At 38.2% G+C, this 13,097-nt stretch overlaps 1 protein-coding gene across 1 annotated transcript in view; it reads left to right on the top strand.

Annotated features, from left to right (window-relative positions):
* The window catches only part of DNAJC5B (DnaJ heat shock protein family (Hsp40) member C5 beta), a 48,043-nt gene that overhangs the window by 18,106 nt on the left and 16,840 nt on the right, over positions 1 to 13,097 (top strand). Inside the window, exon 2 of the mRNA XM_022595380.3 lies at positions 12,883 to 13,096. Coding sequence (XP_022451088.2) covers positions 12,883 to 13,096 — 214 coding nt within the window. The remainder of the gene's footprint in view (positions 1 to 12,882; position 13,097) is intronic.

The following is a 13,097-nucleotide window of genomic DNA, read 5'->3' as shown; positions in this document are numbered from 1 at the left end:
GATGGACCAGGATTTAGGAAAGTGCCCAGATAAATAGAGTCTAGAACACACTGGCAAATTTAATTTTAAAAAGGAGAGGTTCTTCTTCCCTTAAATAACAGGAGGAGGGAAAGATGGGTGCAATTATGCAGAAGTATAGAAGTAAAAGGGTGTGAAGGAGTTTCTTTCTAATGAACTTTTAACCCCGTTTGAAGTAGGAAATGAGGTTTCTTGTGGAGAGGGGGGAAGCTGTTTGTCTTTACTGCCCTCGATTTGCATAGTTTTGCAATCTTCTCCAGCAATACTGCTCTCCCAGAAATGGGAGTGGAAGTAGTGGATAGCTAGAGTCATCTCCTTGGAGGTATGACAGGAAATCAGAACTTTTAAGGAAGTGAATAAATTGGTTTGAGTAGCACTCCTACAGTATGACCATGAGGTTGAGTCCAAATAGTCAAGGAAATTGAGTCAGTGAAATTGACAGTCTAGAAGAATAGATCCTGGTAGTTTTAAAATATTGGTTTGGGGGGAAATGGGTTTAGGGAGGACAAGAAAGTGAGCATTGGGAGCCCTACAAGGGCCAGTGGCTGGGCCTGCTACAGGTAATTACCAGGACCTGCCTGTGGCGTTGACATGATACACTATTACTGAGCTTGAGCTAGGGAGCGAGCAGGAGGAAGGCTTACAGAGAGCAAGTGCCTTCTGAAGGCTTTGACAAGAACCAGTGGCTGGAGCTGCTGTTGGAAGAAGGAGACAAGGTTTGTAAAGCCATTTCTCCTACATCCTGGTCTTACGATCCCTTGATGTTCAGAGTTCAACAGAGATTGCCGGCTTTGAAAAAACAAGAACGTAAAAATTTCCCCAGGAAATGTAATAAGGTTAGAGGCACAGAAACTTTTGATGGGAACCTGGGCCAGATACTGAGATTTTGTATTATATGCAGCTCTCAGATTCTGGGTGAGCCGTAGGCTGTGGGGAAAAGGATTAAATATAGCACACAATCTTAGTGGCCTGCTGAAGGCTGTCAGAGGCCTACTGGTGTCCGAACTTCAGGTCTCCATCCCCTAAAGTAGTACTCTTATGACTGGTATAGACAAATACTTCTAATATTGGCCACATTTTATCTACTGTGTTTGCACAAATATTATAGTCTATCCTATTTTATTAGGGAGGGTAAAGAGCTGCTCTTAAAATTAGCCACAGAAAAGAATTGTAGTGATCAGAAAATGACCTAAAACAAAGCTCTATCAGTTGGCATTTGAACTTTTCAGAAGTTTAAGTATTTTTAAGTCATATTAAAAAAATAAAAAACAAGCATAACGCCTCATGAAGTAAAAATTCTAGTAAAAATCTGGCAAGGGGGCTTCCCTGTTGGCGCAGTGGTTGAGAGTCTGCCTGCCGATGCAGGAGACACGGGTTCGTGCCCCGGTCCGGGAAGATCCCACATGCCGCGGAGCGGCTGGTCCCGTGAGCCATGGCCGCTGAGCCTGCGCGTCCGGAGCCTGTGCTCCGCAATGGGAGAGGCCACAACAGTGAGAGGCCCGCGTACCGCAAAAAAAAAAAAAAAAAAATCTGGCAAGGGATCATTGAAGCACGATGGGATCACTGTCTCAACTGCCACTAGAGGTCAGCACTGGACTCTCGATGTCATTCTATATGAGAGAAAGGACTGTTCTCTGAAATAGACCATCAATTATGGTTCCCATCGTTACCTCATGCAATCTGTCTTGAATCTTGAATGTGACTGTGGATCCCAGAAAACCAGAGAAAACTTTAACAATTTCTGGGGTGAGCTGCTCAGATATTCCATCTGTACGTGTGAGGAAATCACAGGACTGTGTAATGTGGCCTTCAGAGGACCCTGGATGAAGCCTTGGTAGTCAAGGTACTTGAATCATGCATTATGGCAGCAGGTGTTTCAGAAATAATTATACAGTAGGGGTAGTATTGGCATCATTATTTGCAATGTGAAGTCAAATGGTGCCCTGACCTTGCTATTCTGTCCCTTGACTCTACACTAATCCTGGCCCAGTGGCTCCTGCTTCCTTGAGTCCCACTTACATTCTCATTCCAGCTTTTTCTCAGCACCTTACTGTATTAAAGTGTCTTATGAGGAGGGAAACTGTACTCAGTACAAACGTACGAAATGGCTGTGGGCAGTTGAGAGATTTAGCGGCTGGTCAACGGAAAAGACATGACCATAAGAGCCAGCAACACAACAGGCTTTACTGGATGGTGCTTGAACAGGGTTGCATGAGAGGGGAAGTTCCTCACAGCATGAGATCATCCACAGGCTTATGGCATGAGGGTTATCATCAAAAAGGCAGGAGGTCAAGGGAACACCCAGGTGAGAGGAAGGTTGGAAAGGGGGCTTATGTACCTAGGTGGTGTCACTGGGGAGCACAGTGCGGAGTCTCTGAGTCGGAGAGTTCCAAAGGGCCATAGCAGCTTGGAGTCTTATAGCCATAGCGCTCTGGTCTTACCAATGGCCAGCAGATGTGGGATGAGTCTTGCAGATATGTAAAGTAGACAGGCTCTAGCAATCTGCTTGTTTGGGTTATTTGAAAAATAACTGAGGGAATTCCCTGGCAGTCCAGTGGTTAGGACTCTGCTCTTTCACTGCCGATGGCCTGGTTTCAATTCCTGGTCAGGGAACTAAGATCCCACAAGCCGCATGGTGTGGTCAAAAAATAAAAATAACTGAATGTATGAAAATTTGAGTTTGACACTGGCGGGCTTTTGAGCTAATGGGTCTCAGTGTGCAGTAAAGAAATAAACAATGTAGGGGTCAATACACAGAGGCACTCTTTGGCTCATTCATATAACAGTGGTAAAAAGCTCTTTGTGAAATTAACATATAGTTGAAAGAAGCGAATATAAACATGAAAGATAACCAGGAATTTCTGAATCAGGAGTTTCTGGTTATCACTGGCTAGGTAAAGTACCAGTTCTCCCTTCTGCTAAAAACTAGAAAAACTGAAAGGAAAATTATATTTATATATGTACATCTTAAAAGCATTTGAGAGTAAAGAATTGCTGCTTACTAGGTCATGATATGGGAGAAGAGAAGCTGAGAGGCTGAGCAGGACTCAGCCTTCAGAGAAGGGGGAAAAAACCAGGACCCTGGCCCCATAAGAATGGAAATCCTGCAATTCTATTTAGACTCCAAAGTGCTGCACCCCAGGAGAAAGGGCAAAAATGGAAGTAAACCATCTGTGGTTAACAATTACTTTGGTAGTCCTCCAAAAACCATATCTCCTGGTATTCATATCCTGTGTAGTCTTCTAGAATTTGGGCTGGCTTTCTGACCTGATTTAACTAACAGAATATGACAGAAGTGATGATTTACCTAAATCTTAAAAAGGCCTAGCAGCTTCTACTTTTGCAATCTACTTTTGACAACATTTAAGAAATATAACTACCCTGAGACCATCACATTGTGAGGCATCTCACCTGGCCACGTGGAGAAGCCACGTGGAGGAGAACAGAGTGCCCAGCCAACAGCCCTAGCTGCGCTTCCAGCCACAGCCAGCACCAACTTACCAGCAGGTCAGTGAAGGCATCTTGGAAGCAGATCCTTCAGTTCAAGTTGAGCAGTTCCAGTCAAAGGCAAACAGAGCAAAGACAAACTGTCCCCACAAAGTCCTACCCAATTACAACGTGGTAGGCAAATAAATAAACTGCTTGTTGGTTTAAGCTACTAAATTTTACTGTAGCTTGTTACACAGAAACAGATAATGGAAACACCACCCTTGTATGGACTGTAACTGAACTTTGAGCCATCTGGGTGACTGAGAAAATCTCAGTTCCTAATATTGGATTAACATGATCCCAGTTTTGTAAATGCCTCCAGACATCTGAAAGTAGGACATAAAAATTCTCTCTGGTATAACATCTTCTTAGTACTCCGATTATTCTTTATAAGTTTTAAATATCTGTCATACCAGAGATAATCAAGGACACAAGTTAAGACAATAAGAACAAGAATCAGCCGAAAGGAGACAACGGAAACAGAGCTTCAGAAAACTCAGGTATTAGAATTATCAGAGAAAGACATTAAAACATCTATGATCAAGAAGATAAAATACAAGATTGAGAATTTTCACAGAGAACTCAAAATTATGAAAAGGGACATTCCAGATGTTTTAAATAAACATAAATTATACAACTAAAAAAAAATACAACAATGAAATTCAAGAATTCAAAGGCAAGGTTTAACAGGTCAGAGAGCTGACTGGACAACAGACCAGAAGAAAATAACCAGAAAGAATTACAGAGGACAAAAAACAAAACAATAAGATAAAATACATAGAGGATCTATTAAGAAGATCTTAGATAAGTGCAACTGGAGTCTGAAAAGAAGAGTAGACAGAGGATAAGGGGAAAGCTATTTGAAAACATAATGTATGTGAATTTTCCAGGTTCATGAATGATATCAATCCATATATACCAGAAGCCCAATAAAAGCCAACCAGAAGAAATAAAAGTCTATATCTAAGCACATCACAGAAAAACTGCTGAAAACCAAAGGTGGAAAGCCCCTATGGAAAAGAACAAAAATTAGACTTAGAGCAGAGTTTTTCAAGAGATAATGAAATCCAGAAGACAATGAACTGAAATCTGGATGAAAGAAAACGGATGGAAGAAAATAACTGATAGCCTAAAATTCTATATCCAGGGAAAATACTCTTCAAAAATGAAGGTGCAATAAAGACATTTTTAAGCTAAACAAAAGCCGTAAGAATTAGTCATCAGCAGATCTACGCTAACAGAGATACTAAAGAGTGTTCACAGACAGAAGGAAAATGATCCCAGGTGTGTGGTCAGTGATGCAGGAAATAACTAATGGCAACAAAATTGGAAAATATGTGAGGAAATGTACACAAATACTAATTGTATGAAATATCATCATACAGTTGACCCTTGAACAACAGGAGTTTGAACTGCATGGGTCCACTTATATGTGGATTTTTTTCCCCCAATACCACAGTACTACACAATCCATGATTGGTTGAATCTTCAGATGTGGAACCACAGATATGGAGGGCCAGCTATCAGACTTGAGCATCTACGTATCTGGGTATCCACAGAGGATAGTAGAACCAATTTCCCATGGATACTGAGGGACAGTTATATACTAATTGTATTAAATAACATTTTTTGAGGGCTTAAAAGATTTACAGAATTAAAGTACATGCTACCAACAACACAAGTTGGGAAGACAGTAATAGTGTTAGTGTTCTAAGATTTTTATATTGTCTTGGAGAAAGACGAAAGTACATTGACTTTAGACTTTGATAAGTCAGGGATTTTCTAATTTCTAGGGGAACCCCAAAAGGAATAATAAAAGATTGTGCATTTTCCAAAGCAACAGAGGGGAAAAAAGTATAATAATGAAAAATAATCAATCTAACAGAAGGCAAGAAAGGAGAGGAAAAGAAAAATACTTTAGATGGGACAGAAGAATATAATGAAGTGGTAGATTTAACCTGTAATCAATCAACAATTAGATTAAGAGTAAACATAGACTAAATGCTTCAATTAAAAGAAAAATTTGTCACTGTGAATAAAATAACCCAAAACTGTATGTTTACAAAAGACACATCTAATACATAAGGATATAGAAAATTTGAAAATAAAAGGAGAGAAAAATATAGTCTATGTATAAGCCTACCCAAAGAAAGCTGGTGTAGTTTTATTAATATCAAAGTAAAGATGAAAAGTATTACTAGCAAAAAGAGGTGTATTTCATAATGACAAAAGTTCAATTCACCAGGAATATATAACAGTTGAGAATTTGTATACTTCTAAAGAACATGGCCTAAACCACAGAAAGCAAAAAGTGACAGAACTATAAGGAGAAATATGCAAACCTACAGTAATAGTGGGAAATTTTAACATACCTTGCTTGTAGAACAATAAAATGGCAAAGAATACAGAAGATTTGAACAAAAAAAATTAGCAAAGAAAATTTATTGTTCTTATATATGAACAAAGCACCCAACAGGTACAGAAAACATATTCTTTAAAGTACACATGGAACATGTATAAAAACTGAACATATAATGAGCCATAAAGCAAATCTCAAATTTTGAAGGATTTAAATCATATAGAATATGTTCTCTCACTGCAGTGCAATCAAGCTGCACTGTAGTGAGAGCAAAGATAAAAAGATAGCTAGAAAATCCCCATATGTTTGAAAATTCAGAGGCACAATTTAAAATAACTCCTGGGTAAAATAAACCACAATTAAAATTAGAAAATACCTAAAACTGAATGTTTCATATTAAAACTTGTGGAATGTAGTTAACGTAGTACTTAGAGGGAAATTTACAGAATTAAATGCACGTATTAGAAAACTGAGTCCAGCAATAAGTAAAATAATACATAATTAAGTTGAGTTTATCCCAGGAACACAAGTGTCATTTAACACTAAGAAATCAATCACATTAACAGATTAAAAAAGAAAAAATGTATCTTCTCAACAGATGCAGAAAAAACATTTGATTAAAATTCATTCATTCTTAGTGAGTTGGTAAAAGAAGAAGGAAAGAAGAATGTCTGCTTTAGTCACTCTTACTTGACATCATACTGGAGGTCTTAGCCAGGACAATAAGGAAAAACATAAAATGATATAAGAATTGAAATGAAAAAAAATTCATTATTTGCAGATTATATGATTGTGTATGTAGAAAATGCAAAAGAACCTATAATTTATTAAAATTAATACATGAGCTTAAGTTTGTAGGATAAAAAATCAATATATAAAAATCTTTTACATCTGCAATAAATTAAGAAAAATATTTTAATATCAAAACCACACAAAAATAAGTTCCTAGAAATAAAGCTAATAAAATATATGCAAAACCTAAATGGTAAAATGATAAACTTTGAGTTCTAAATAAGTAGACATACCATACAAATGTCAATCTCCAAATTAATCTATAGAGTCAAATGCAATTGTAATAAAAATCCCAGTAGAGAGAGAGAGAGTGTGTGTGTGTGTGTGTGTGTGTGTGTGTGTAAACTAACAAACTAATTCTATAATGTATGTGGAAATACAGAGGGCCCAGAACAGCCACAGAACTCCTGAAGAACAACAATATGGAAGAACTTGCTCTTTAAGATACTAAGACATATTTTAAAGGTATAATATTCAAGACTTTATTAGCCCAGAAGTAGCCAAATAGACCAATGGAGTAGAATAGAGATCCTATTTAAAATACAGGGAAAGGATTTTATCTTTTTAATAAATGATGCTAGGATAATTGGATATCCATATTTTAAAAATGAAATTGTATGCTTACTTTCTACCACATTAAAAAATCAACTACAAATGGGTCATTGACTTCTATGTGAAAGGCAAATCTATAAAGGTTTTAAAGAGTTTATAAGACAATATCTTCCCTAATTCAGGAAAAGATTGATTAATTAAACTAATTAAAATTAAGAATTTCTGGACATACAGATGGCCAAAAGCACATAAAAAGATGCTCGATATCGCTAATTATCAGAGAAATGCAAATCAAAACTACAATGAAGTACCACCTCACACCTGTCAGAATGGCCATCATCAAAAAGTCTACAAATAATAAATGCTGGAAAAGGTGTGGAGAAAAGGGAACCCTCCTACACTGTTGGTGGGAGCATAAATTGGTACAACGATTATGGAGAACAGTATGGATGTTCCTTAAAAAACTAAAAATAGGGCCACCTATGATCCAGCAATCCCACTGCTGGGCATATATCCAGAGAAAACCATAATTTGAAAAGATACATGCACCCCAATGTTCATTGCAGCACTATTTACAATAGCCAGGACATGGAAGCAACCTAAGTGTCCATCGACAGAGGAATGGATAAAGAAGATGTGGTACATATATATACCATGGAATATTACTCAGCCATAAAAAAGAAAGAAAGAATGCCATTTGCAGCAACATGGATGGACCTTGAGATTATCATGCTAAGTGAAGTCAGGCAGAAAAAGACAAATATAAGGTATCACTCATATGTGGAATCTAATTTAAAAAATGATACAAATGAACTTATTTACAAAACAGAAACAGACCTACCAATATTGAAAACAAACTTATGGTTACCAAAGGGGAAACATAGCGGGGAGGGATAAATCAGGAGCTTGGGATTAACATACACACACTACTGCATATAAGGTAGATAACCAGCAAGGATCTACTGTATAGCACAAGGAATTCTACTCAGTATTCTGTGATAACCTATATGAGACAATAATCTGAAAAACAATGAATATATGTAAATGTATAACTGAATCACTTTGCTGTACACCTGAAACTAACACAACTTTGTAAATCAACTATATTCCAATAAATTTAAAAAAAACAGTTAAAAAAAGAATTTCTGTTCTCCAAAAGCTTCCATAAGGAAACTAACAACAACAAAAAAGCCTTAGAAACAGAGAATACATATGCAATACATAAACTGACAAAGAATTCATATATAGAATACTATATTTTAAATCCTACAAATTCATTTTAAACATGAAACTAAAAACTGGTGAAAGACCAACATACACTTAAATAGAGGATATCCAAATGACATATATATCAGCCTCATTAGTAATTAGGAGAATGCAAATTAAACCACAAAGGGATATACACACACACACACACACACACACACACACACACACACACACGCACACACTCAAGCTACCAGACCGTCAAACATTAAAATGTCTGTCAATACTAAATGTCAGGGAGATGTGCATTGGAACTCATATACTGGTTTCTTATACTTTCACTTGGGTGCTGCCTGAGTCCAAGAGGGCACAAGAGTTCCGCTGAACTTCTACTATGAAGACATACTATTAAGTTCCATAGTTGCAATACTTGCCAAACACGTAGGGTTACTAGTCTAGGGTTTGTTTTCACCTGAAAACTCTGGTTTATAGCAGTTCATTTTCCTATCTACCACCAGCCTTCTTCCCGTTATAGTCAGTTTTTTTCCTAGAAATAATAGTCTATATCTAATATGAGCTCAGGTTTTTTTCTTTTTTTTTTTTCTACCTTTGCTGTTGATGATGCTGCCTCTGCCACGAGGGCACTTTTAACGGTTCTAGGATATAGGAAGAAACCAATGCCTCACCCTCCCTCTTCTACTCTTTCATTTTAGGTAGCAGGTAGCTTTCTTCTGGGACACGGGAGGGGCAATAAACTTTGTGGCTGAGGGAGTTTAGCAGAAAGTCACACAGCAATGGGGAAATCTTTGAAATAGGAAGCAACAAAAGGTAATTGGAGAAGGCAGCTAAAAATGTGTTGAGTGGGGAAAGGCAGCTATAGATACAGCTATGTCATGATGGAACTTAGTTCCCTGAGGTTCAGGGCCAGCCTTTCCAAACAAGAAGGTCTCCTCTGACATTCCAACCCCATGGAGATAGATTTGGTCTTGAGCTGGGGCAACATGGTCAGAACTGGGTCTTAGGTGATTCACAGACTGGTAGAGAATAGTAGGTAGATCTCACCTGAGTGTTAGATGGTGTGAGAAAGAGAATTGGGCATTACAATTCTTAGAATTATTCCACTGCCTCAAAATAGGTAGATCTTAGGAGCCTTTGGTAGTTACAACTATAAATCCACATTGATCCTATCTGCCACTCAGTTGAAAGCTGTTATTGGATTTTGAAGTGGAAATTACAGGTATTGATGCTATTTCTAATATTAGTTATAGCCATACCAGATTAACAGTGACTAAGAGTATAGAAAGATTTGGAATTAAAGGCTCATGCTCTGGTTGAACACTGCATCACTTTTAAGTATAAAATGAGAAATTATAAGGAAGATCTTTAAAGTGAATAGGCAATGTTATATTTAAATGTGCTCCAAGCAACTCTCCTTTCACCCTAAATTCCATACGTGTTTTCCTGCTGTACAGACACCACCAAGGGGGTGAGTCATCGATCAACTACCTCCTTGAGCAATTGTGTAACTTTGGCAGCTGCCTCTGCTAGCCACATTTCCTGAGGATTCCTCAGGGCCAAGAGCATCTGCCAAGAGGAGTCAGAATGCTGCTGATTACCAGGAATTGGATTTGTTACAAATGGAGATGCTCCAGCCCTCTGAATTTGCCAGCTCCATTGTTAGAGGAATGTGATAAATAGTTGAGTGCGTCTGCCCTTGAAAGCTGACAAAGATCCAAGCAGCTTAAAATGACACGTTTCTCCGGATAAGTCTTGGGTAGTGTGCATCGGTCTACAACTGAACCCTAGAAATAAAGAAATATATGTAAAGAGGCATTTTCCAGGGATTTTTTTCTTTCAGGGCAGAAGTAAGAGCCTTTGCATTTGGTTGGCCTGGACATGATCTCTGGAACTGGTAGGGGAAAATGCTGCAATTGTATTCCAGGGCACGGAGTGAGAATTCCAGGAATACTGAGCCATTAAAATTAATGTGCTTAAAGAATCCACTTGAGACTTTCTGATAATGATTGTTGTATTATTCAAGTTTGAGGACTTCTTTCTTCCTTCCTCCCCCGCTCTAATTTGGTAGTGGGTCATTTAAGGGAACAAACTCTAAACTTTCAGTTATTAAAGGAGCATAAAATTTTTAACTGGAGCTTAAAAATACTTAGAGAAGGAAACTGCACAAGTAGTATGTATATTTTTTTTATAACAAGAATAAACAAAGAATCACCTATAATCCCAGCTATAATCACAGTTAAGCATGGTTATAAACTTTCATTTTTCTCTTTATTTCTACTTATTGTTATGCTTTATTTTCCCTATATAAAGACATATATACAATTGCCTGTGTGTGTATGTGCATATATGCATGTGTATACGTGCTATGTGTGTGCATGTGTCAAGGTCACCAAAGATTTCTGTAACACTAAACCCAGTGATCACTTCTTAGTTGTCATTGTACATGACCTGTCAATAGTACTTGACACAGGTGACCACCCTCTTCTTTGAAATACTTTGTTCACTTGGATCCCATCACCCCATATTCTCCGGATTTTTCCTTCTGCATCATTGGTCTTTCTTTCTTCATCTCCTCTGTAGTTCTTCCTTCCCAAAGCTCAGCCCTTGGACTTATGTTGGATCTAACTCACTTGGGAATCTTTTCCAGTTCCATGGCTCTAAATACCATCTACCTGCTGAGAACTCCCAAATGCACATCTCCCAGAGTAACTCTCATTTGAACTCAGGCTCATATATTTCTCTACCTCTGTCACACTTGTAAGTCTCATATGCATCTCACAGGTGTTCAAAATAGAACTGTGAATCCTAGCAAATCATTTCCTACTACCAAAAAAAAAAATCTCTTGCCAACTCTTTAAATAGTAACTCCAAAATTCCAGTTGCTCAAGCCAAAACTTCGGTGCCACCCCTCATTCCTCTTTTTCTTTCACATCCCACAACCAATCCATCAGCTAGCCCTCAAAGTGTACCAGAATCCAACCACTTCCAACTAATCATCCACTACCACACTGGCCCAAACCACCATGAACTTCCCCTAAAAGAGTCTCCTGCTTTTGCCTTTGTCCTCTCCAAGACTGAGTGATCCTTCTAAACTAAAATCAGATCATACCACTTTTCTTCTCAAAACACTCCAGGAGCTTCCCACATCACCTAGACCAAAAGCCAAAGTCCTTGCAATGTCTTACTTTTCTAATTCAAAAATATGTAGGAGGCAGCATAATGCTCAGGGTCAGATTGCCTGTGTTCAAAGCCTGGTTCTAATTATTAGCTGTATGATGTTGGACAAATTACTTAACCTCTCAGTGGCTAAATTTCCTAACTGTAAAACGGGATTATTATAATACCAGTCTCATAGAGCTGCAGTGAAGATTAATGAATTAATATTTATAACAGGCTTACAATAGTCCTGGCATGTAGTAAACATTATAAAAGTTTTTTTTTGTTTGTTTGTTTTTGCGGTACGCAGGCCTCTCACTGTGTGGCCGCTCCCGTTGCGGAGCACAGGCTCCGGACGCGCAGGCTCAGCGGCCATGGCTCACGGGCCCAGCCGCTCCGCGGCATGCGGGATCTTCCCGGACCGGAGCACGAACCCATGTCCCCTGCATCGGCAGGCGGACTCTCAACCACTGCGCCGCCAGGGAAGCCCCATTTTACATTTTTAATACTTGATTATAACTGAAGAATAAAGAACACTCACAAATCACCCCTCTGCCCCCAATACGCACACAATGCAACACAACACACACTCATAGCCTTGTGGAATTGCTTTATGATCCACAGAGGAGGGAGGGCCTTGTACTCACAAGTAAATTTCTACAGATTATTTGAAATGGGAAGACCTATTTGAAAAGAGGTCAAATACACATTTGAATACAAGGTAAGTCACGGTATTTGTCCATAAAAACAAAAGGGAGTTAGGATTTGTAAAAAAAATTGTGAAAGGGTCATAATATTTATTCAAGGGTGTATAAATCAGAGATTATTTTTTTGACAGTTGAGTTTTAACTTTTAGAATATGTGGTGTGAAGTTTTGTTAATTCTGGAAACGTCTTCCAGTTCTAGATGAAATTGTGGTATAAACTGGTCCTGTTGCTGGAACTCTTAAAGGCCTCTGCATGTTGAGGTGGGCTACTGATGAGCTTCCAGGTAAAAATAAACTTCACATATTTGCCAACAGAAAAATGTCTAAGACTCAACAGCTATGCAGCTACTGAGAATTCCTTTGAGGATGTGAGGGGAGAAACAATACTATGGTGCCTGCACATTAGAAACACGAGGCAACACTTAATGGAAACTTGCTTAGTTGAATCAACATTATTATGAAATGTAACATTTCATGGTATTTACACGTATAAAAGATGTACAAATGAATAATGCCCTTCTAAAATGTCGTTGTAATACCTGTCAAGTAACACTTTTCCTCACTTTTTTTTTTTAAATTTTAAAAGAAAATTGGCCTTGAAACACCATCCAGACAAGAATCCAGATGATCCAGGTGCTGCTGAGAGGTTTAAAGAAATCAACAACGCCCACACAATACTAACTGACACGTCAAAAAGAAACATATACGACAAGTACGGATCACTGGGACTCTATGTGGCCGAGCAATTTGGAGATGAAAATGTTAATACCTACTTCATGCTGTCAAGCTGGTGGGCAAAGG

The sequence above is a fragment of the Delphinapterus leucas genome, chromosome 17 (assembly GCF_059928025.1).
Source record: "Delphinapterus leucas isolate spDelLeu-1000000601 "Yukka" chromosome 17, BTC_Dleu_Yukka2, whole genome shotgun sequence".
NCBI classification, from domain to species: Eukaryota; Metazoa; Chordata; class Mammalia; order Artiodactyla; family Monodontidae; genus Delphinapterus; species Delphinapterus leucas.
This window is presented reverse-complemented; position numbering and strand designations above follow the sequence as displayed.